The sequence below is a fragment of the Lactuca virosa genome, chromosome 9 (genome assembly GCF_052849685.1).
Source record: "Lactuca virosa cultivar CGN04683 chromosome 9, Lactuca_virosa_CGN04683_v6, whole genome shotgun sequence".
NCBI lineage: Eukaryota > Viridiplantae > Streptophyta > Magnoliopsida > Asterales > Asteraceae > Lactuca > Lactuca virosa.
In genome coordinates this window covers 197,500,842-197,528,153 of record NC_136434.1, presented here as the reverse complement: position 1 = coordinate 197,528,153, position 27,312 = coordinate 197,500,842, and the positions used below count along the sequence as shown (strand labels likewise).

The window sequence follows — 27,312 nt, the reverse complement described above, 5'->3', positions numbered from 1 at the left end:
AGCTTGTTTCATTGTTCAAAGCATTCTACGTTGAGGTTTCATTTTCCAAAGGGTTCATAATTGAAGGTTCTTGGAGTTTAAAGCCTTCCACCTACAAATCTAGTCCGTCTGTCAACTTCTGAGAATTCTTCCATACCTAAAGCCATATTCCACTTTGTGAAAGTTGATCCAAATATAGCCATGGATTATGACACTTCTCCTTCCATCCTTTTTCATGCTATTACAACTATTCATTTTCCCAATTCAATGTCCATATCTTCTGTACCCTTTTCAGTTTCTTCTCACTATTTCACCACTGCAATTCAGGTATATATATTCTTGCTTTTATTGTGATTGTTTTTGTTGTATTTAATCACATATAATCTTACTTATCTTTGTTGTTAATTACTTAATGAGTTGCCTTTTGGAATTTAGGAAATTTGTCAAATGTTTTTTGTAATCTTTGTTGTTTATATGATTTGTATTTTGTGACTTGCTTCAAGCATGGTTGTGTGTCAAAGTTTTCTTGTGATCTTGTTTGGGTTTATAATCCGTGTGGTGTTTACAAGGTTATTCTTCTTAATTGTTTCATATATGTAATTCATTTGTATCAACAGAAGTTTTCGATGTAGTTTCTTAACTATATAGTTTTATGCTAGGTGTTTGCAATATTTCATCGGCATAAATGGGTGTTTGTGATTGGTTTAAAATGATAAGTCGCAATAAGAGAAAGAAGAAAAATACGCCCATAAAGTTGAAGGTAATGGCTTTACCGATACGATCTTATTTTCATCTTTGTAATTTGAAATTTAAATTGAATGTAATTTACGTTATATATTTTCTTAATTCATGGGCTTAACCAGAACAAACTTAATACGAAAAGCTAGATCATATATGCTTATTATTTTACTTGTTCCAATTTTATCGGATGTCTCCCAAGGGACACTTAATGCTCGTTATAACAGATACAACATGATTCCATCGATTCAAAAGGCGCAAAGAACGGGTATTCTATGGAGAAGGAATTGGGATTTCTTGTCTCTAGTAGAGAAGTTAAAGGTCTTAGCATGGGAACCAAGGAATTGGCCGCTATACGAATCCAAAGTGCATTTCGAGCATATAAGGTATGTGTTTATGTTTTCCATTTTGTGGGTCTCATGTACATGTAATAAGGATGGGACCCACAAACAGGTGCGGGTTTACTAAGGATCCCGGGTAGCCCGTGTTAGAATTTCAAAAGTGATATCATTGTTGTGGTATAAAAGAACGTTTCTTGATGATACTCTTGTTTTGTATACAACTAAATTAATGATAGGCAAGGAAGATGCTACGTTATCTCCAAGGGATCTCGAGATGTAAGGATAAACTTACCTTTAGACAAGCTTCTACTGCTCTTGAAAGATTGCATTTTTGGAGCAAAATCCAGGCGGAAATCAACAGTCGCCGCATGTGCATGGTCAAAGAAAGCCGAATAAAGCAGCTGAAACTTGAAGATCGGTTGAAAGTTGAGTCCAAGCTTCATGAACTTGAGGTACAACTTAAATCCCTACCACATGATATTTAACGCCAAAAGTTTGGATGTGTTTGGTTAGTATAATGTTTTTGGAATGAATTGAATGAAATTGGATTATGAAATAATTAAAATCCTGAAAAAACAAAATCTCTAAAGGTGTTTGTTTTTAATAATTTTGAAGTTTTATTTATATCTAGATATATATTTTTTATTGTAAAAATATACAATTAAGTTTTTTATTAACTAAATCGTCTATAAGGATATAATAGACTCTTTGTTTTTATGATTCTCATTATGTTCTGTAATAATGAAAATGAATGAAAAACCATACATGAAAACAGAAATGAATACGAATTAGTGAGATTCAATGATAATGACGATAGTTGTGTGATGTTGAACATTACCAAACAACTTATTATCTTATTTATTCTCATAGACACACATCCACATAATAGATGTCATCTACATTCTAACCTAATCACACACATCCATCTAGTGGACCATGAAAGGAAACAAGCACCAATTTTCCCAACAAAGTGAGAAATCTCTCCCTCTGTTATTTATCAAAAGAAATGCATTTGCCTATATTTCAGCTATAACCTGAATCGGTGATGTTACCATCGAGCTGAAAGTTTTGTTATTTCTTGCTTTCCATATGGACCATAAAGTGGTCAAAATGAGAGCATGAGTTATTTTCTTTTGCATCGGGGATTATAGGAATTCATGTGTGATGGACAAAAGCTGCTCAAGAGAGTTAATCTTAGAGGTTCTTAATTCACACCACCTCTCCAATAAAGTCCATATTTCTTTTACCCATCGACACTGTAGAAAGAGATGAGTTCATGTTTCCTCCACATTACCACAGAAAGCACAAAGAGTAGAAGGTACACGAATCCCATGTTTAGAGAGTTCTACCTTGTAAGGTATATAGGCGTTTAAGTGCTACACGACAATCCGACAGGGAAGAATTTCCATACCCATTCCATTTTATGTGGTGTCAGAATTAACTTAGCCCAAAGTGCAGTTGGATCTGGGAATGGTGTTTTAAAAGACATCTTCCCTAATAATGAAGAAATCTATTAAAAGTGGAACTTGAAGACTTCGACGAAATTATAATTCCATTTGGAAACTTAATACACCATTTCAACAAAATCTAAAATTCCACCTCCATCATATACCATCGGAATCTACAAACCCCCTGACTTTTATCTATGTTTTTGCATTATCGTCCTTTGACTCTTTAAAAGCAACTCTTTGTTCTTGTAAAAAAAGACCCAAGAAGCATTGTAAATTTGCAAGAATGAGTATCAATAAACAAGGGATTTGTTTATAAGTTCTTAACTGAAAGATAATAAAACTAATATCCCGAACGATATGACCTAATATACTATTTTTGAACAATGACTATTTTTAATGAATAATGTACGAGTTCAAATCCTACTTATATAAGATAGAACCTATCTTGATAATTTTTTCTGAAGATGGGAGTTCAAATCCTACTTATATACGAGTTCAAAAAATCTTTGAGCCTTAAGCTAAAAGGAACAGGTGGTGGTGTTAGGCATAAATAGATGGTCACATAGGCCAATATCAACTCCACTAGGTTTTCACCAATATTAAGAAATGGTATTCCACTAGTAAGTTGTTAGTAAATGAAGAGAAGAAAAGAGATAGAGGGAAAGGGAGGAATGACGTCTCGAGATAGGACCCGCAAAAAACCATTGAGAGCTTTAGTAGAATTTTTTATCCATTTCCTAAACTTGTGTTTTACTTTATTTCCAAATTCATTACTCTCTAATCCCATTTAATATTTCAATCCATCTTGGTAAATAAATAGTATTACTCAAGTAATAATATTCTTTTGCACCAAAATGCAATAAAACTTTCGGTTGTCAATTTTAATCTTGTTTTATGTTTATACATTTCTAATTTACTTTTGAATATTATATATAATTTAAATGTAATAATTAATAGTTTATTTATCGTGTTGTATATCGAATGATATTAATTAGTTACAAATATAAAGTTTAATATTTATGTCTCGAATTCATAAAAGCATGCATAATATATATTTTTTAAAGTGTTTTATGAATGTGGTTTTTTATTTAATAAATTTTGATTTAAAACTATTCCATAATATACGAACAATTTGTTATAATTTTAAGATAATATAATTTATAATTTTTTACAAGAAAAAAGATTTAAAAAATAAAAAAATTACATGTTTATTAGAAGCTAATTAATATAAGTGTGTCTTTTACCATTTAATATAAGTTACAAAAGAATATATTGGGAATGTACTTTTTTTGGTTAAAAAAATATTAAATAGAATAGGGTCATAGATAAACACTATTTGCAATTTTTTTTTTTTCATTTGGTCTAAAAAGTTAGAGATGAATTAGAGATGATCTATTAAGAGTTTTTCCTTAAATTTTTTCATAACATCTCAACGTCTAACTCAACAATTTATAAGGCTTAATACATCTTCATGATAGTAGAGCTTTTTCATCAAATTATTTATAACACTTACCGATTTTGATCTATATAAGTTTATTGATTTTATATAAGTTGGTCCGTTTAAAAGTTACATTAAAATAAATAAAAGGCCAAAACACAACTGAAAAAGCTCTTTACAAGAGCTTGTAAATTCATAATAACTTTTCAAAAACATGCCATAATAGGTGATAAGATTTTCCATTGTTTTTTTTTTCACAATGAAAAAAAAACCTCATGTTATGGATTCTTTAACAATGCCATTTAACAGATGAAATGGTGTGATGGGCCTAAGACAATGGTGGAAACCACATTCAGGAGGATACAACAAAGAGAGGAAGCAAGTAACAAACGTGAACGAGCATTAGCATATGCATTTTCTCATCAAGTACATCCTCACAAAAAAAATTCTCGTCTTTATGAATTTTTTGGTTTTGAAATCAATGAAACTGAAATTATGTTATGATGATTTTATATAGTGGAGAGCTAATTCAAGTCGATATTTTGGCCAAGCTTATTATGATCTAAGCAAAGAAAACTGGGGGTGGAAATGGACTGAAAGGTGGATTGCGGTATATCGATTAGAGGCTCATGTTGTTGTTCGGCCCATTGTTTCATTAAGGACCAGACAACCGAAGAAACCATGTGAAAGAACAAAGATAGAGGTTGGAATGAAACATTGAAACACAAGGGAAATGAAAAATCAGATAATTAATAAATTATTGCGTATGAAAGAGATCGCATGTTTGGTGTTTTCATGACATGTCCCTTTCGGTAGTACATAGTGAATGGGTGTGAATTATTTATGCTTTTTGATTTATTTGTTTATATTTTATTGTAAGTAAGTTTAATTGATCTTGGAAGTTTTCTATTACATTCTTCACTTTTGTAAATGATATTCTAAACTTTAAAAGCATCTTTATTGGAAGTATTTTTTTATGCATAATTAATATTTGGTTGATCATTCAACACCATTACAGTTGCTATTTTCTTTTTGTTTTTTCATTGATAAATCTATTGAATGCTTATTTTACTTTTAAGTTTTGTACATATAAATCCTTTTAATTCAAAAATAACTCATTTCGCATCCTTTAATGTATTTAAATTTTAAATAATTATTATTATTTTTTTACTAATTAATTTATTTTATTACTTATTTAATATTGTTTTATTTATAAAATATTAATTTATAACAATCATATAATATTTTCAAATGTAAATAACATAAAAAAAAAACATTGTGGTTCAATCAATTTTATAGGAAAACCATTGCTGATTTTTTTTCAACAAAATCACTCCTACTTTTTTCTTATTAGGATTTTACCAAAACTCTAATTTTACGGGTTTACTATCAGTTACATTATCATTTGGATTTCATAAATAATTATAAAAAATATTTGACTAACAATAAATCATCTTTCACCTGAGGCCATGAGGTATAATCCTTACGTCATCTCCTTTCACATCACCACCATCTCCTTATTGTGTACATGTAACATGAACCACCTTTATGAAGAAGAGAGATGAACATGGAGAAGAATGAGATTGACTGAGACAATCCATACTCTTCCCCATTGGTAATGCCTCAAGCTTCTTCTTTATTTGTTTGTTACTTCCCGTATGACGCATCACAAAACGGCACGGTCGTGGAACTTGGAATGGTGTGCACAATCATGGCCACGAGAGGAGCTCGTGCCTTGTATACCGTAAGGCCTAACCCCTAAGTCTACTTTCAAATCTTATTATCTCTCCATCCATAACTAACTTACAAATCTATCTCTTTCTCTCTCTCCCTCTCCATCTCGAGAGAGAGAGAGAGAGAGAGAGAGAGAGAGAATGAAAAATAAAATGTGTCAATCTATTTTGCTCAATTAATCCTTACTCCTTGGAGCTAATTAGTACCTAATATCTAGAGTAATTAAAAAAACTTGAGACTATTCTTGATGTATCCATGTATTATGTTACGAAAGATGTAGTGGTGTAGTCATGTATTTGGAATGTGGGAAGGAGTTAAGACTAAAGTGCCCTCACTTATGATTCTAAGGATGAAATGTTTTAAAGTGATGAGAGCTTGTAACACCATAATTTCTGAATGTATAAGAGTAAATCGAGGGTGTAGATAATAACTCTTAGATGTGTTGGCAAAATACTACACTAGAATTTGTGTAGTTTCGAGAATATTTGTTGAATTTATATTCATTCTACTATTAGCTAATAATCGGTGTTTCAGATTACGTAAGTGAGACTTATTGGGCTCTAAATGATAAAATTTTAGTCTTGGAGTGTAGCCATCATAATTTAGAGTGTATGGGTGAAAGAATCGGTTAAAACGGAATTAGTATGAGGAAGTTATGGTCATCGAACTTTGGGATAAAGTAAATTGTTGAAATATGAAGATGGTAAGTACACAACGTGTGAATATTAGATCATGCAACATGTCGAGGATAACATCATAAAACGAGGTATAAACACGATATGTCGGTCCTTTACTTCAAATTTCATACACACACTCCAAGGAACTCAGTAAGGGAGATTTTTGAAAGCGTTATGATGGAAGTAGGAGCTAATATATACAAAGGAGAATCCAAGGCAACAATCACCTAGATCTACTACTTATAATTGAAGGTAATTACATCCTCTTACTATCTTAGTTAATGTGTACATGGGTAACGGCAGAATGATGGTGGAAACCTAACTTATGTATGTTTATTATTGAAGGAGTCTTAATATTATTGTTGTAGTAAACTTGGTGGTTGTAAATAACTTATACTTGAGTTATAACAGTTTTGATTAAGTCATATAGATGACTTATTCATGGAGCATAATCAGTTTTGATTATGAAAATTTAAGCCACGAGATTAAGTCATTTATAAATAACTTATACTTGAGTTATAACACTCGAATTGATGGAACGACGAATAAGGTAAAATTAAGTTCAGGTCTTAATGAACTAATACATATATACAACTAGTTCATAGACTATAATTAGTGTGTACATAATTAAGTATGAACTCAAGGAAGGTATTGAGTCGAGTTGATAGAAAAATGAGTTATACATTAAGTTGTAATACTCAAGAATTATATGTTACTTTGACAGTATTAGAATAGGACTTCAAGAATTATATGCTACTTTGACAATATTAGAATAGGACTTCAAGGGATGGATGTTCATACATATACAACATTTCAAGGTGAGTAACCATTATTCTCTTCTAGATAATTGATATATAGATATGTGGTTATTACTATGTTATTCATATGATGATTATGTTCATCATTAAATGTTGTCCAAATCAATAATTTGGTAATTTTCGAAATTTACAACATAGTATTATTATACGGAGTATTGAACTAATATAACTGAGATTAATTGTAGATTATAGCTTATGGAATAATAAGTTGATATAGTTAAGATTTATTGTCGATTAATGCAGTATGGTGTAACAAGCTTATATAGTTGGAACTATTAGTAATCATTATTGAAAGATAGAAAATTTTGTATAACTTGGCTAATTACTAGTAGTTGCTGAGATATAGAATTTTGCTATAGTTAATACTGATAGGTCATATAGGTTATAATTAAAACATGTGGCGGAAAAACTTAACTTAAGTTCACATACAACCTATTTGAATCTAAGTTTTCTCTATTGATTGCAACAAACAATTGAACATCAAGAACCCTGGGAATACCCTACTATTTTCAAAATTCACAAAGGGATTACGTTTTACGTACCTTTTGATTATTGTTGTAAATAATCAATAAAATCCTTCTTGAACAAGCTCTAGAAAGCAAGCATCAGAAATCTCGTGCCTCTGATGGCTCACACCAAAAACCCTAGAAATCCTAGATTGAAGAGGAGAGTGTGGAAAAAGAAGGAGATTTCGTTCCTAATACTCTTAGGAATGTCATGAATGAAAATGGATGGCCTTGAGGTCCTATTTATAATTTAGGTAACTTGCAAGCAAAGCAGAATCTAAATTGATTAAATAATAGATTTAATCCTAATTCAAATCATTTCTTTTTATGCAACCAGGAAGCTTCTGGAAACCCTAGAAAGACTCCCAATTTCGTTCACCCCTTGGAACATTCTAGAATTGCTTCTTTTGTTTAACTATTAAACAATTATAATTCACCCTCTTGTACCTTTAATTAATCTCAAATTAATTTCAGATTAATTCAGATTAATAATTAATTAATTTTAATTGATTTCTTATTAATATTAGTAAATCAATTATTTAACTATTGATCTCATATTAATTTATTAATCACAGAACAAATTAACATATCAATTATATATTCCCAATTAATATATTAATCACATAAGATATATTAACAAAACATCTCTCTCTCTCTCTCTCTCTCTCTCTCTCTCTCTCTCTTTCTCTCTTTTACTAGTATCATTTTTAGCTATTTCTGGTTATGAGGGCAACCCAAAAGGACTTTGCATCTATTTTTTTCAAGTTTATACCAATTTAGTTATAAGCTTAGGCACCTTAATCTAACAGTCTCCCACTTGGATAAGTCTATAACTATAATTGCAAGTATAACCAAACATCAAAGAGTGCGTTCCAAAACCACTGTCGAACTCTAATTTAATTAGACATTGGCCCTAAGATAAGTGATCAAATATTCCTTCGTTCTATAAGATATCGTATTGACATGAGACATAGATTAGAATCAATCTCATAGTCCAATATTTTGTTCCTCGATTACCTGATTTATGATGACAAAATTTAAACTACTAAGTGAACACATCAATTTGGTTTGGGCTCGGCCAAGCACTTCAGAAGTCGACAAAAAATCATCGAGGGGCCCAAAGATATCGCTTTTCTCGTTAGGATAAAAGGAACGAATAAACTTCGACTTATATGCTTGTATCTTTTACTCACCACACCATGCATGACACTACGTTTTATGACATCACGTTACAGATGCGTTTCGCAATACCAATGCACAACCGACTTGTAAATTACAACTCATATATCTCTATTTTAAGAACAAATATATTATCATCTCACAATTACTCATGATAAAATCTGTGAAGTAATTCTCTGAGCGTGGGTTTATCCAATACTCAAAATCTCCATTTTAAGTACTCATGAATATTGTAGCAACCATTGCAACGTCTAATCTCCATAGTAAATCAAAACTTAATTCATGATAGTCTTAATTCACTATTTACTTCCAAAAGTATGAGCGACTGTGGAATTTCGAATAATCAAATTATTCAGGAGGCAAAACATGCAAAGTGAAACACAATAAAAAACTAATTAATTATGGTCTCAATTCTATTGAATATAAATAATCTCCATTATTTAATCACCATAATAATTACAAATTTATTCATTATATAATGTTTCAAGTAATCAACTAACCACTTGAATTAAACATTAGTCATGCCATGTTATGAACATGCATACTATGCCTCTCAATGGTCCTTCCTTTTGTGAACAGATTAACTGGACATTATTCCAATGATGCTCATTTCACAATTCCAAATTCTTATCACTATCCAAAATGTGATGGAATTCCAACTTAACATGCATTAATCTCCTGTGATATCAAGCTTCCAAAGTCTCAAAGTCGAAGTCTTCGATATTACAAAATATCCAATTGGAACTTTGTCACTTGAAACAATTACATGGTAATGAAAGTTAAAATTCAAGGTACACTCCTTGAACCCTTCTCTTGCGTGAATGTTTCCAACTTACATGTAGACTTTTCAACCATCTCCCATTATGAAAACATTTCCATATTTCCATATGACCATCAATTCTGATCAAGAACCATCTCATCCAGAATCATGTCACAATGGTCCATCCAAACTAATATCGTACTTCTAACTTTCCACAAGCAACCAGTCTTTTGGTACAACCTTAGAATGTTCTTGAAAATTGTTTAACAATTGTAGCAACACAAAATTCTAGTCCTTTTTCTCACAATGTTCTAAGCATTTGAAAAATTAGAATAAGTGGGTATTATAGCATATATGTGACAACCGTCAAATTTCGGTCAAGTCAAAGTCAAACAAAGTCAACAAGTCAAACCGGTCAACTCCATTAACCCTTGTATGATAGGGTTTACATTATACAATTCGCTATTTCAATAAGAAAACATCATTTGAAAAATTCATGTGTTTGATTTTCCTTAGCCTTAACAGTGCTAAACAACGAACCAAAGCGATAAAACACTATTGCACAATCATCGGGATTGTGTAAGACACTAAATCATGGCTTAACGGGGTTTATGGACCTTTCGTTGCGAAGCCGGACACTCAAAAAGATCACAAACGAAACCTCTCACAATCTCTTTCACTCAACCTCTCTCTATTAAAATCTCTCCCAAATCTCTCCCGAATCTCTCCCAAATCTCTCTCAAAAGTTCCTTTAAATTTTTGTAATCATTCGGGCCATCCCGACCCTTAACTGGGTCAAAAACCACTTGAAGCGGGGTAAAAACGGGTAAAATAGGTTTAAGGACCCAAAACTGAAGCTTCAGGACCGAAGTCCCTGTCATAAAGGAAGACGACACACATTTGTCTGTCGTAACCTTACGACGCGCGTGTTGATGACACGCAATGAGTATCAAGGAAGCCCCTGTCATAAAAGAAGACGACATGCATTTTTGCGTGTCATAATGTTTCCGGTTTTTCGACTACGACTTTGTTTTAGGCCCGTTTTTCATCATTTTAACGCGGGATTTTCACCAAAAACTTTATTTTTACAGTTAGAACTCTATATGTCAGTAATCCCCACGTTTTTAGGGCCATTCATACCAATAATTAGTAGGGGAGGTGCTTGAGGTGGAAAGATGACTTTACTTTACTTTATGTCACATGCCACCACTCACACCCACTACATGGCCAACTCTTTCCCACTACATGACCAGCTCTTACCCACTACATGACCAACTCATACCCACTACATGACCAGCCCCACTCCTTGTCTAAGTATAAAAACCCATCCCCTCTCTTCATACTTCTTTCATTCTCTCATTTTCCTCCAAGGATCACACTCCAAATTCTCTCACCATTCTCTCTCAATTCCAAGACTTCCAAGGCTGATTATCAAGCTTTCTTCCACTCTTGGTAAGTATAATTCATTCTTCTTATGATTATTACACATCCTTCTACTCAAAATCATAAGAATCTTACACAAACATCGTCACCTTCATGTTAGGTTCTCGATTCGTCAAGGCATCTTCTAAGTGTTCTTGGGTTGAACACTTCTCTTCTCCAACATCCATCCTCTAATAACACATAAGGTGAGTTCATACCCCTACATTTACATGTTTTTCTTAAGTTTTAAGGGGGGAATACAAGTAAAATCATCAAGAACACAATTAAACTTTTTCTAACAGATTACATCAGAAAAGATGGACGTTAATCACGGACTGTTTTGGTCAACTTAAATATTTTAGTTTTCAAAACTGTTCCAGGTGCAAGTAGTTCAAACTCTTAGTTTTAAAATGGCTACTTGCACATCTCCATATGATTTTTCTACAATTTATGGTGATTTTTACAAAACTGCCTGTCATTTCAAGGGCAAACCCGGACCAGTCTGTGATTATGAACATTTTCACCTCTGTTAGAGATCACTAAAAATCATGATAAAATTTACGAACAAACTAGACTCATATTCCAAACTCTCAAAATTTGCGGATTTGGATTTATAGCTTTGATGATTTTTCTATAAATTTTCTAAGAACAGTAACAGAAACGGTTTTTCAACGAAAAGTTGCTGTTAATTTCATTTCACCTTGTAACATGTTGAGCAAGGTGTATATCTTTATGTGATTATATGTTATTGCAATATATGACATTTTATCTTAATATTTAGAGACACATCAGTTTACAAATGGATTTGGTCATATAAAATATAAAGAATAACAAGTGATTATAATCAAAGTACAATCGATACATTCAAACATTTAATAAACTATTTTGAATATAGTTTGCATACATTACCACGTACTACCCTTGGTTGATAAACTATAATAGGTATAGTTTATGATACATTACATAACACATACATTTAAAAAGGGTACATTTATACAAAGGATATTTTCATTAAGCAAGGTACGGCCATACGGTACCAAGTTTTCATAACACGTAATTCCGTTAATGACTTTGTGAGACATTTACTTCAAATTACCATTAAGTCCTGTATTGTAACCAGAGTCTCCTTGAGGGAGAGCGTGATACTTGTGTATAGATCTATATTGGGTTTGACAAACCCACACCTAAGCTGCATGCAACAGCTAGACCGGCAGGTCTGGGGTGACAAATGTCATAACATTTCCGACGCCTGAAGAACGTCGTTTCAGGCCAACTAGGTCATAGCATGGTTATAATAACTCACATAAAGTATTAATAAACATTGGAATTTACGGGAACTTCATTAAAATTTAACGAGTTTATGTCGATTTAAACTTGCATTGTTTTACTATAAATATGACAAATTACTTGTACATTTCGGTCTTTGGGTTTTAAGACTACATTTACACATTAAGGAAAATATTGGATTTTCTAACACAAATACTACTTTCACAAACGAAAGGCTTTTAATAATACCAAACAAAAGCTTATGAACTCACCAACCTTTGTGTTGACACTTTTTCAAACAACTTGTATTCTCAGGAAATCATTAAACAGGTAATCAAGTGCTTTTGAGGATGAGACGCTAAGGCGTCTACTATTTCATATTTTGTCAACATATTGTAATTGATTCGTAAACATGTAATTCATACAATGATGTAACTTTTTCAATTATATATATGTTGGTTGTGTTTGCTTGAATTACTATTACAATTGTTGTTATGATACTATACATGAAGTCCTCCACCCCCGGACGTTTCCGCCATCCTTGGTTTGGGGGTGTGACAATATATATATATATATATATATATATATATATATATATATATATATATATATATATATAATCGATCTTATATCAGAATCATATGGGACTCGACTCATTATATCTTATATAAGGATCTGATATTTGTCCAATCTCTTGCTATAATATTTCCATATATTGAATTTCCTATGTTGAACCATTTCAACACGATATTCATATGAATCTATGACTAAGTTCTATTAAATTATACGATCTAAACCTTTAGAATTAAATAAAAGTATGAGTGCCCTCTCCCTTAAGTCCACTCTAGCGAAACAATTCCCAAACTTTGCAATTTGCAAATTGAAAACTTTGTTCCCTACAAATATTGTCAACATGCAATACTAGCATAACAATTATGCTCCCACTAGCTTTGACATGTACCTAGAAATCCACTGGACTTCTAGAAATCAATACTCTTGACTTTCATACTGAAGTACAAATTTTTGTTATGTGATGCTTCAATAAGTCTCCAACTAGACTTCTTAAGTGTATACACCTTATTTGGATAGAATATATGTGTGTTTAAACCCTTTCAGAACTTATAGATATATGTCTTGAAAGTTCAAACAATTCCTTGTCATTCCTCACAATCTGAAATATGAAAAGGGATGTCGTAATCATATTGTGAATTTGAGAATGCAATTAACACAACCAGTTATCCATATAAATCAAATCTTTTAAACTCTATAAGCGAGATTATTTCCACATAATCATTCTCATGAATTAGGGTGAAACCGTTTCCACCTATACTTTACGGTGTATACGTTCCCATCCATGTGAGTCTATCATTTCCAACCTAAAATCGTAAGACAAGGTTTAGGACAAAACAAATTCAAATTTAGCTTTCCTTGATGGACTAAACTTTGATATTCAAAATTTATTGCCCTCTGGTAGCTCATAGGCCTACCAGTGTTTCCATGTTGTTAGTAAGTCACCCATATTTATTAATGCACTTTCACTGACCAACACACTTTTCTTTTGTAGCTAAATGAAAAGCATAGAACTCATAAGCATTGCCAACTCAACTAGAAGTGCACAGAAATAAGAATATGTCAACCAAAGACGATAGGTTATCAACCTTAGGTCGTGTTCTAGTGATAGCTAAAAGGTTTATTGTTGGTTGACTCTTGAAACTCTCAAGATCAATACGACTCCCACTGAATTCTTGACATATGAGTTTTCTTTCAATGAACATTCCTTGACGAGCTAAAACAAATATTCAAAAGTTTGTGTGGATTCCTGACAAGAAAACACTTCATAGAATAGGTCTCACTTTATCTTTTGTTTCTCGATTAATAAGAACATCACAACTCCAATTCTAAATGTGCTAGAGTAAGATAACATTATTAATCCACATGTTACGACGTGTTTTCAACCTTCTTGGTTTGAAATAAGTTTCAAGATATGATAGTTACTAGAGTATGACTCTAAAACTTGATTGGAACAAAGTATTACTCATCTATGATCGAACCATTTCGAACAATGTTCGATTCCTCTTCTTAATCATATAATTTCACTAAGATGTTCCTTGAGGAGTCAATTGTGATACAGTTTCACAATTACTAAGATAATCATAAAACATGATACTAAAGCATTCTCCATTCTTTTCAGATTGGAGAATCTTTTATCTTTCTGACTAATAGATTCTCTTTATTCATTATGCTACTCTTTGAATCATTTCAAAGTATTATAATTATGCTTAATCTCATAAACACAACCATATTTACTGAAGCATCAGTAAATCATGAGGAATTGAGTTATCATCCTTTTTGGTGGATCTAAATAGTCCATATCAACATGTACTAGATCCAGTAATCGTTCACTTGACTCACATAAACATGTGAACTATGAAATAGTCATATTTTTCCAATGAACAAAGTTCTCATGCCTCACACAATTCGAATTGTATGACTCCAAGTTTCTGTCCAATTGAAATTTGGTGATGAGATTTCTTTTCACTTAGTCAATTATGGCAACACCACAAGCGATATTATAAGAATCAAATCCACAATTAATATTGCTAATATTAGAAATGTAACCAATACTTTCATAAATGACATTGCAAGGAAATATAAAATAAGGCAACGAGATAAACCAAAATTTCACTTTTATTGAAAATAAATGAAAAAATGGAACTTGTCCTTACAATGCATAAAATGATAATTATGTTTCTAAACATCTCCGAAGAGTAATAGCAATCAATTAAATTATCCTAACTCCTAAGTGGTAGCTCCAAATTCTAGTCTTAGAACCATGGATCAAAGTCCATTTATCATAATCAAATTTAGCTCACCTTTCTCAAGCTTCCTTCTTTCTCTAAACTCCTTTAATACCACCAAAATATGATCATCACATCATGTATTAAGAGTCTGTGAAAGGAACTTATAAAACAATGGAGTCAGATAATGGATGTACCTGAAGTAGAGTCACACGACTTGACTTTACTATCTCTAAGATCTTTCAGGTATTTTGGGCAACTTCGTCTCCAATGTACCTTCAATTGGTAGTAGAAACAAGTGGACTCTTTGGGGTTAACACATGGAACGATCCCAGAACTAGCCTTCCTCTTTACCATATGATCAACCAGTTTAATCTTGGTCGACCCCTTTTCATTGGGAAGAGAAATCTTTTCTGGGCCACCACTGTCACAATTGTCAATGTCCATGGAAACTTTGGAATTAGACCCAATAAGCATCCCTGCTTTAGATGTGCTCTTAAGCATTTCTGCTTCAGCAACTATCAACATTTGGGTCAAATCAATTAGGTTCATGTCGATATTCCTCATATAAAAGTTCTTAATGAACTGATCATATGACTTCGGAAGCGAGAGAAGAACTAAGTCAATGACTTGCTCCCTTGGAAAAATGACATCCATTCTATCCAACTTGTCAATGTACGACTTTATTTGTAGGACATGCACACACACAAATTTTCCATTTTGATGTCTACATGTCAATATGGCTTGAGTTGTCTCATATCTTTCAACTTGAGGAAAACGTGTCGTTGGGAGAGTCACAAGAGGATAGGGAGGTGGAAGAGTTGAAGAGGCATGATGTCCAGTTCCACCAATTTTCGAAGAATGGAAAACATTTTCACCTTGATTATAATGTGGAAGATCATCTTTAGAAGGAAGAGTAAAACCATTTCCAAAAGAACGAGGAAGACCATTTCTATCTTCATAAGACATCTAAAATTAGGAGAAAGGATAATTCAAGTTAGTTGATTTTAATCCTTAATTATTAACCCAAAAATTTAAATTAAGACTAGGATCCATATTTTCGATTCGAAATTTGAAGAGGGATGTCGTAATCAAGTTCGAATATATTTAAGATAAGTAAGGCTTTTACCAATTACAATCTTATGAAACTCCTAGATCTTTTGATATTCATTGAATCTTATCAATGGCATGTTTAATCTCGGATTGTGCTCTCACTTTTGTAACTGGGATGCCAATGATCACAAGCAATATGTGAATAACCATGCAAACCTGTTTGGCAATCTCGATATCTTTTATCATCTCAAAATAATGTGTCATTTAAACACACATGCTCCATTAACAATGATAACTTTTGAGATGCCCATCATGTCTCTTTATAGTCTCTTTTAGTGTGCCGGTTAACCACACACACTCCACTAATGACATATAAGGCATGATGTGCGTTTTTCATGGATTAGCATACTTTTCACACTTTTCCTAAAGTAACCAGAATGGGATTTTTTTAAAGAAGGTTCTAGTACTTTTATGTCATTATACTTTTAATGAGATTATGTCCTATCAAAACCGTTCGGCTAACGACCCTCCACCATATAAGGGAGCGGTGGGCGAGAATGAACACCTAATGACGCTCATTTTATAGGTCGCTTCCTTATACCTCCTTATAGTATGGCTTCGTGAATGAGGTGTACTAGCGATTTGACTGACTTGTCTTATACATATAATAAACTTTTAATAGTATATATAAGGTGTTTTTTTAAAAAATTTCAAAATACAAAGTTTAAATATTAATTATCTAAATTAAACCTTTTAATTAATTAATATTAAACCAATTGTGATTTATCTTTATCTTTTAGTTAACCAAAAATTTAAATTAATTAAATCATCTAGGGATTAAATAATTAATTAAATTAAACAATTAATAAAAATAATTCAAATTTAATCCTAATCTAAAGCCCCTAATTTTCAAAATAGGGCTAGGGTTTATCAGGCTTTAATTGTTCAAATTTTAAAGATTTAAAAATAACAAATAAAGAAACAAGGTAAACCTTAAAGGGGCTCCTTAATTTTCGAAAAAGGTTAAGGGAGGCTAGAGTTTCAAGAACCATTAACATATTTCGAAAATTCTAAGGGTGGAGGCTAGGGTTTCAAGAACCCTAGCAAAAATCAAAAATTTGTCCCTTAAGGTTTAATTTCTATAAACCCTAATTTTGATCTATTCAACATTATGCAAGATCAATTAAAAACCTATGGCTCTGTGTTAGGCTTGTCAAACCCAACAAATAAAGGGTACAAATGACTCCTTAAACACTACTATTATGCACTAAAAACGTAGTACAAGGTAAGTAGGGTCGATCCACAGAGACACGTGACAAGTGTTTATACCTTTTTGCGTAAGGTACAAAAATGGTCACAGAATGGGGGGAATTTATAAGCAATGATTTAAACTATAAAATAAAGCAATAAGTAAATGATTGATTAAGTGAAATAAGTTCAAGATTTGTAAGTACTCCAACTCTATGCAAGACAAATTAGCAATGTGATTCCATGGATGACAAGATATTTGTTTAATTCTATCTAAATTGGTACTTGAAAGTGTTAACAAGTTCTAACACTTCCCATTCACCACAATAATTAACCAAAACAAGCTTTTTGATTAATCCTAACCTTACTAACCTAATATAAACAAGCTCTTAGAATTAGATTGAAAGGTTGCTTTAAACTTTATGTGAATGTTCCCAACAACACTCAATACTCCTCACAAACTCGGGAGTGTAAAAGTGTGTGAAAAGATTTACACTAAATTCATTCAATAGAAATCAAATTAGTGCTTGTTGCCTAGTCCAATTTACAAAACAATTACGGATTTTGCAATTAGATAACTTGAATGATCTAACCCTAATTCAAATGGCCAGTAAGAATCACAATTAGAATCAAACATTCGATTGAGACAAAATCAAATTCACTAGATAGAAAACTGAAAGCAAACATCAAGTCATATGATTGAAATCACAACTAAGAAGTCAATACATGAAGTTGGAGAAACTAGGGTTCTAGCCACTCATGACTAGAACAAGATCACAAATCTAGAAAATGAAATTAAAGTTCTTACAAAATGAAATCAAATGTTCCCAAGTGTTAATCAACTTCAAAGTCCTCAAGAAAATCGCCTTCTCTACTCCAAAAATCGACCCCTAAAGTAAAAAGTCGGTTCCCCCCTTTAAAAATGGTGAAAAACTGCTTTAAAACCCGCATTTACGTTTACACGGCCCGCGTAAATTAACACTGTCATTTACACGGCCCGCGTAAACGCAAAAATATACTGCGCAGAAATCTACGTTTACACGGCCCGTGTAAACGCAAGGCTTGCATTTACACGGCCGTGTAAATCTCTGTAAAGCCAAAATCTTCATTTCTTTGATATCTTGCTCCTCGGTGCTCCGCAAGTCCCGAAATTTTGTCTGCAACTCTTATTTACCTCCTCCAACAAGATCCTACCTCCAAAAGTCCCTAAAATATCACAAAAGTATGTGAATGAAATTGCCTCATGAAAAATCCCGAAAAACATGCAAAATGCATGAGTTTAAGCCTATATGCAATGTACTTTTATGAAATAAAGCTACAAAATAGGTACATGAAATGCACCTAACACTCTGATACCACTAATAGGTTATATAGTTTATGATTAAAACATGTGGCGAAAAACATAACCCTTAAGTTCACATGCAACCTATTTGGATCTATGTTTTCTCTATTGATTGCAACAAACAATTGAACATCAAGAACCCTAGGAATACCCTACTATTTTCGAAATTCAAAAAAGGATTAGGTTTTAGATACCTTTTGATTATTGTTGTAAATAATCAATAAAATCCTTCTTGAACAAGCTCTAGAAAGCAAGCACCAGAAATCTCGTGTCTCTGATGGCTCACACTCAAAACCCTAGAAACCCTAGATTGAAGAGGAGAGAGTGGAAAAAGAAGGAAATTGTGTTCCTAATACTCTTAGGAATGTCATAAACGAAAATTGATGGCCTTGAGGTCCTATTTATAATTTAGGTAACTTGCAAGCAAAGCAGAATCTGAATTGGTTAAATAATAGATTTAATCCTAATTTAAATCATTTCCTTTTATGCAACAAAGCTTCTGGAAATCCTAGAAAGACTCCCAATTTCGTTCACCCCTTGGATGAATCTAGAAATGCTTCTTTGTTTAACTATTAAACAATTACAATTCACCCCCTTGTACCTTTAATTAATTCCAAATAATCCCAAATTAATTCCAGATTAATTCTGATTAATAATTAATTAATTGTAATTGATTTCTTATTAATTTTTTAACCATATAAATTAACAAATCAATTATTTAACTATTGATCTCATGTTAATTTATTAATCACATAACAAATTAACATATCAATTATCTATTCCCAATTAATATATTAATCACATAATATATATTAACAAACCATTTATCTCTCTCTCTCCCCCCTATTGTCATTTCTAGCTATTCCTGATTATGAGGGCAACCCAAGAGGACGTTGCATCTATTTTTTTCAAGTTTGTACCAATTTAGTTATGAGCTTAGACACATTAATCCAACAGATACTATATTTGGTTTTGATAATACAATACGGGAAGCATTATGGTTGTTGAAATTAGCTAAATAGTGTTAATTGTTGATAGTTTATAAATTTTTTGGTGAGTTACATAACGAGTACCTAGTGACAATACCTAATGAGTATGGCGAGTCATATAACGAGTATTTTGTGATAATATTAAATGTGTATAATTATCTATATAACAAGAACCTTGTGGTATCATCTAACGAGTATGACGAGTCACATAACGAGTACCTTGTAACAATTTTCAACGAATATGGTGAGCCACATAATGAGTACATTGATCCAATATCCTTCGCTGATAGTTGAAATGGTATATTGAGTAGTTGTAAATCTATTACTAAGAACCGTTTGTTAAAATGGTGGCTTGAGTAGCCATAAAACATTGTTGTTGTTAGCTGAAATGGTGGCTTAAGTATCCATAAAAACAATATCGTCTCAGTTAGCTAAAATGGTGGCTTGAGTAGCTTTAACACCATATTTAGTCGATACGGAATACTATAGATAAGTATTATAAATTTACCGATAGTTGTTAAGTAGCTATAAACTCATTGTTTGGCGAACCTAAGTGGTTTACTACGATATATATATATATATATATATATATATATATATATATATATATATATATATATAATATATATATATATATATATATATATATATATATATATACTAGGTTATAACCCGTGTACTACACGGTTGACAGGATAAAACAAAAACTGAAAGTACAATGCTATAATTGACTTTAAAATGAAAGTTGAATGCTATAATTGAAAAAACAATGAAATTTGAATGCTATAATTGAAAAAACAATGAAAGTAAATGCTATAATCGATATCAAAATGAAAGATGAATGCTATAATTAAAAAAAAGTAATTGCTATAAGACATTGAAATGAAAGTTAAATACAATAATTGAAAAAAAAATGAAAGAAAAACACTATAATGTACATTAAAAATGGCGACCACCGTAGCACGCAACCAATAAAAGCTTGCATATGCATCCAAATTTGAGCCAAATGTAGCAACTACCAAATTAAACAATTGTTTCCATAACCCAATGGGAAAACTAGTATGTCCAAGTTTTAGTTCTATCCTTAGAGAAGAAACAAAATCCATAAGCGTGTACATATTCCTTAGCGAAAAAGTTGTCGAAGGTTGAGAGATAAACTATGTGACCAAATCTTCCATATTGAGAGTAATTATTGAATACTTGAATCAATGTGGATCAAACATCATATCAAACTGAGCAAAAAATGAATCAAATAAAAAAACCCCTACAAACTGAAGAAATGTCAAAAAGACAAAAATACCCATGGTACAACTTTAGCAATAAAGTTTTATTCTATTTATGCATTTAATGTGGTACTAAGCACGTAAAAATAATTTTTTTTAAGAAATTCATTCTACCGTTTGGAGATTATATAAGATATATTACACTTCAAACACCTGCTCGAAAATGAAGGAAATAAAATTTACGATTCTACCAAATATTAGTTCTATTAAAAAATAGGTTTTATTTTAATAATAGTCTTTGTAGTGACATATTAAGATGTTGAATATATATAAAGTTCAAAAGACAATAGAAAAACATGGATGATGGATCAATGACAATCGTTTTCACCCATAACAACTATGCCTATTTTGTTACCTGTGAATTTAGATTCGTTACAAATTACAAGTAAACAACCATTTAATATTAAAGATTTCTTGCATAATTTTATATATATGATAAATATCATAAAAGTAACAATAACAATAAGAGTATCCTTACAAGTATAATAAAATCAACTATTGGTAGAAGCTTTGCATACCGGTAGAAGAAAGGTTGGACAACTTCACTTTTACACCACTCTTTATAATATTAGTACATATTACTAAAATGTCATACTTACAGCTTCAATCCAGTGTTGGACTGATAATTTATGTACTTTGTAATCTAATAACAAACCCTCGCCCACCCGCCAAAAGAAAATTAAAGTCTATTAGGAATAAAAAAAATAGCTACTTAAATGGAAGATTATGATCCACCAAATCTTTTTGCTTCAACTTCATATTTGAGAGAGAGGGAGAGAGAAAGAGAAAGAATAATAACTGTTAGATACTCTCTTTTGATCACTGAAAGAGAGAGAATAATAACTGTTAGATACTCTCTTTTGATCACTTCTGGTGCAAACGCCCCAAAATCAAGAGGTCCCATCTTTTTACCCTCAAAAAGCTATAAAAATCACATTTATTAGAAACGTTCATTGTATAATCAAGTTATGAAAAAAAAAACAAATGGAAAAATAACAGAAGTGAATGATGGAAAATTTTCAAGTAAATGTTTAAAAACATAAGGAAAAAAATCTTAACGTGGATCAAGGTAACCGAATGTTCCAGCAAGAGCAATCTCACTGGAAGAACAATTTGACTATAACACCATGTCAAACCACCAACTCACAAGCAAAAAATTATTCTAGGATATGTTTTCCTTTGCCCTTACTTTACTAATTCCAACAAGAGCACTCTCATTTGGAATACGAAAAAGATAGAGATGAAAAACATATTTAGAGCCAACGTGAGCTTCGATACAAAGTGGGTGTTTCTAGAAACACATCTACAACCACCAACAACAATGAGAAGTATTAACAACAGTGACCATAAGAGATAAAAAGATTACCAAGAAGATGAGCTTGTATTGACAGATTAATGAGATGATCGAATAGATGAAATAGAGATCCTACAATCACCTGCCAGAGAACGCCCTTTATACCATAAACCCAAAATCCCCCAAAAAACCATGAAAAAAATTTCAAGAACAAACCCATTTGGGAAATCCAAAAATAATGTCGATCACTTTAATTTTTCTTCAATCTACTACCGGCAGGGTAGCAATCGAGGTTCCCTAATTCGAAAATAAACAATTATTGAGGAGAAATATACGATGCACAGTCGATTCCCATCACTAAAAAGCAAAAACATAAGATGATAGATATAATCAAACTTCAATATCAGTGTGGGAAAACATGTTTAATACAGATGGGGGAGGTAGGGAAGACGATGATACCACTTACAAGGGAAAATTGGAAAGAGTGAGATGTAAAGCAAAGGAGAAAGAGAGTACACTATACATGTATAAAGCGTTAGAAAAAAAAATAAACAACCATCAGCAGAAAATATGAACCTTTTAGGGCTCAAATAGAAAAAAAAATATCTGACTAACCTTTGCTGATTTCATCATGCAAGAAGAAAGAATGACGATTTTTGTTCCCTTAGAAAGACAATTAGTGGCGATGTCTAGGGTTTTTAGAGAAAAAAAGAAGAAGCAAAGATGGCGAAGTAAGCTCTTCCCATTTGATTATGTTTCTACCATGAAGTAGGTGAATCAAAAAGCTACTAAGATGCAGTGAGATACCCGAATCAGAGGAACATATGGTAGAGATATGGAAGATGGGGTATTTAAATTTCCAATTTTGAATCCCTGTGTAAATAGTTGGAACAAAAATCACGCAATAGTTGTTGCTGTTCCTGATTTGTAGGAACAAATTATGGAGAATGAAATAGGCAGGAATTATATCGATGAGTTTATAAGAAGATGCCACTTGGCAAAACAGAGATGTAGAAATAAGACATGTGGCATCTCTAATAGTCTTTTATTAGAAGAGAAGATATATATATATATATATATATATATATATATATATATATATATATATATATATATATATATATATATATATATATATATATATATATATATATAATCAATAACTTCAATCATTTTCTGATCTTTACCATACTTATATCATATGAGCTTATAATTCATGTGCTACTCGGTTGTCAAAATAAAATAATATAGGGACAATAAAAATCATAATGATTATTCATAAATTTACAAATAGTTATTTTAGGTATCAGCACAAATATTATCGGCTCTTCAGATGGAAACTCTATCAATTAGTTCTTTCAAAATTCAAATTTATGATAAAATTGCTAAATTACAGGGGAGCTAATATTCAAAGCGATTCTCACGCAGTTTCAACATGTAAATGCTATCTGGTATTTTCTGCAAGCTATAATTTAGGAATTAGGAATTACCATGTTGAACAACAATAGAAGAGCATGCTACGTGTCAACCAAAAAATAAAGGGAAAATTAAATATTGAGGCTTTAGAAAATGACACGTGGCATCCGAAGGTTTTATTTATTAGGGATGGAGATGGAGATATATATATATATATATATATATATATATATATATATATATATATATAAGACTAAGTTATTGTGCGGACCAAAGGATTTGTGAGAACTTGCTAACTCATAATCAACTCATCATTTTTCAATACCAAAAAACACAAATATTCTCCAAATGGTACTTCTAAGCCATATCTAGCCTCAAAAAAAGATTTGAATTTTTTTTCGAAATTTGCATGTATGCACAATCAGTAGTTGTACGGACTGTTGATGAGCACAATCAGCAGTCATATAGACTGCGGATGTGCACAATCAGCAGCTACATGGACTGTTGATGAGCAATTAGCAGTCCTTATGACTGCAGATTGTGCTCATTAGCAGTGCGTACAAATGAAAATTGTGTTCATCAGCAGTCATACAAAAAAAACAAAAAAAACATTCATCAAATCTTTTTTTAGCCTAAATACGACTTAGACACACACACCATTTGGAGAAGATTGATGTTTTTGGTGCTCAAAAGTGATGAGTTGATTATAAGTTCGCAAGTACTCATAAATCTTTTGGTTCTCAAAAGATCCTGGCTCGATATATATATATATATATATATATATATATATATATATATATATATATATATATATATATATATATATATATATATATATATATATATATATATATATATATATATATATATATATATATGGAAATGATCAAATGAGAACACCTAAAAGGTTGAGAACGCGAGAACAGTTTTGGACCAATCAATATATAAGGGTATAAATGAAATTTTACATTATAATTAAATATGAAAAAATCAAGGTTAATTAATTGATTCCTAAATTTTAGGGTAATGAATTCGGTTACCTAAAGTATCATGTTAATTGATTTTTTACCACAAAACCAGGAATGTGTCTATTTATTTTATTAATTTATTAGAAATTAAGAAAACCTTGATCTTGCAATACCGTTTTTTATTTTTTTTTATGATACATGAATATACAAATAATTTGAAAATTAATAATTTAATAATTGTTCGTATATATTTATTTCAACCATTATTATAATCAAATATTAACACAGTGTTAATTTTAAATGAATTAAACATAACTTACAAATAAAAGAACCAATAAAATTCTAATCACAAATAAATAAAAAGCTTATTTCACTTTTTTTTTCAAAAAATGAATATAAATCCAATTCCAAATCAATACACTTCTATTCACAAATGAAAATTTTCTTCAAAAAACCTAGTACTACTCCAATTTCAAATGAATACACATCATTTTACAAATAATTCAATGCCTTTTTTCATCAAAAAATAAAAATAGTGTAAAAATTATCATTTCTTTTTAAAACGAATACCTCTAATCATAAATAAATATACTATTCACACATGAATACACTGATATTCATAAATAAATAATCATTCACACATGAATACACTGATATTCACAAATGAATACACTGTTATTCATAAACAAATACAAAATAAAAATAGTGTAAAAGTTATCATTTCTTCATAAAATGAATACCCCTAATCATAAATAAATACACTCATTGATCACACATGAATACCCTGCTATTCATAAATAAATACAGTCATTCACATATAAATACACTGATATTCACAAATAAATATAAGAAAATAGTTGTTGCCCTCTCGTTTCAGCCCTCCATTCATCCCTTTTCTCATTCCTTTTTATCAAGTATTACCACACCAAAAGCACCATTTTAATGCTTAATTTGTTGCTGAAATCAAAGACCAAGAACAACTACAAAAACATTACCTTTCTGGTCATTGTTAGTTGCTGAATTTCGAGTAAATCAAGACCCAAGAAACCTCCATATTAAGGTTTAATTCCTCCACATGAATTAATATTCATGAAAACCTCGACTTCCAACACAAATAACGATCCCTAACCACCCTCGGTACATCGATGATCGATGTAGTCCCACTTCTTGAATCGAGTTTAATCTTCCAGACTCGTCTATAATTATCCCTATGAAATCGATTTTTCCTGTTTTGCCTTCGGAATTGATAATGCAGCACGAACAGGGAGAACTCCCATCTATTCCCGTAGATTCCTTCACTTCTTGAATGGATTTCACTTGTATGTAAAGAAACAGTAGGAACACAAACTATTTCCGACAACAAGGTCCGTCGTCGGCTCCTTGCGCTGCCCTAATACCATCGTATCGCCACCCCTGCTACATCCTCCTCCTTCTCGATCTCTCTTTCAGTCACACCCATTCTTTCCCGCATCTTCTAATTCTATCTACTAATCCACTGCATCTAATTTCTCTCAGGGTCTGTCGTGCTCACCCCCACGATCGGCACACATTGAATATGCGTGTGTGTGTGTGTCTCGTTGATTCCCGATCGACCAAACCCACTATAGCCTGATCATGTTTAATTTGATGAACTAATTTATGCTCCTTCTGTTGCTTCCATCCTTCTCCTTTCTTTAATCGAACCGAGAACCGGTGGTCTTTTTTTCCCCTCCTCTTCGCGATTAATCTGCCACCACCGAACACTCCTTCTTTCCCTTTTTTCTTTTTCATTCGCTGCCAAGAATAACCACCAGGAAGGTCTGATTTAGACGGTGCTATTGAGACTGATGTATAGATGAGGGAGGCTTGCCCTAGGTATAGAGAGAAAGATGAAGTCGAAAATGGGGGAGTGAATGATGAAGTCGTAGGTTTATACAGAGAGAGATTGAGAGATTTTAGGAGTTGTTTAAAATAAGGGAATGATTAATTACCATGATACCCTTTTCTTATTTTTAATTCAAATTAATTGAATTTAAACATTTTAATAATAACAAAATTTCTAATTAATTATATCCTTATATCTAAGATAATAGATGGATGAGATCTGCTCTCGCGTTCTCAACCTTTTAGGTGTTCTCATTTGATCATATATATATATATATATATATATATATATATATATATATATAAGCTTAGGTTATTGTATTCTAATTAATTATTGTGTGGATGTAGGGATGAATGTAAACCAATGGTTTTAGTTATTTTAAGTAATGATTTACCTATCTTTAAATTAGGAGACACATTTTTAATTAATGTAAATTTCAGATTTTAAGGGATATTGATTCTTTTAATTTTGAATTCTAATTTTTTTAATTAATTCATTTTTAATTCTAACATAATTTTTAATTTACTCGATTTTATTCTTTTAGAATGCAATTCTGTTAGAACGATATTCTATGAAAATATCAGAATATATTCTGATAGAGTACATATTTTGATTGAAGTAACTCCTTGTAAAAAAACAACATTCTTGAACCTTCAGTTGAAATATAACATGATCCTTATATATTCAAGCATTGTAATGCAAATATTGATTTATACATATTCTTACAGAATAATTGTCTAAATAACAT

General features: G+C 31.5%; 1 protein-coding gene across 1 annotated transcript; it reads left to right on the top strand.

The window, feature by feature from the left end:
• Positions 1–256: 256 nt before the first annotated feature.
• On the top strand, positions 257–4,901 carry LOC145141204 (protein IQ-DOMAIN 10-like). Its single transcript, XM_079074519.1, has 6 exons — positions 257–306; positions 639–739; positions 945–1,103; positions 1,295–1,510; positions 4,257–4,373; positions 4,465–4,901. The coding sequence occupies exons 2-6, from the start codon at positions 665–667 to the stop codon at positions 4,666–4,668; spliced, it is 771 nt and encodes a 256-aa protein (XP_078930645.1). The 5' UTR covers positions 257–306; positions 639–664; the 3' UTR covers positions 4,669–4,901.
• The last annotated feature ends 22,411 nt before the right edge of the window (positions 4,902–27,312 follow it).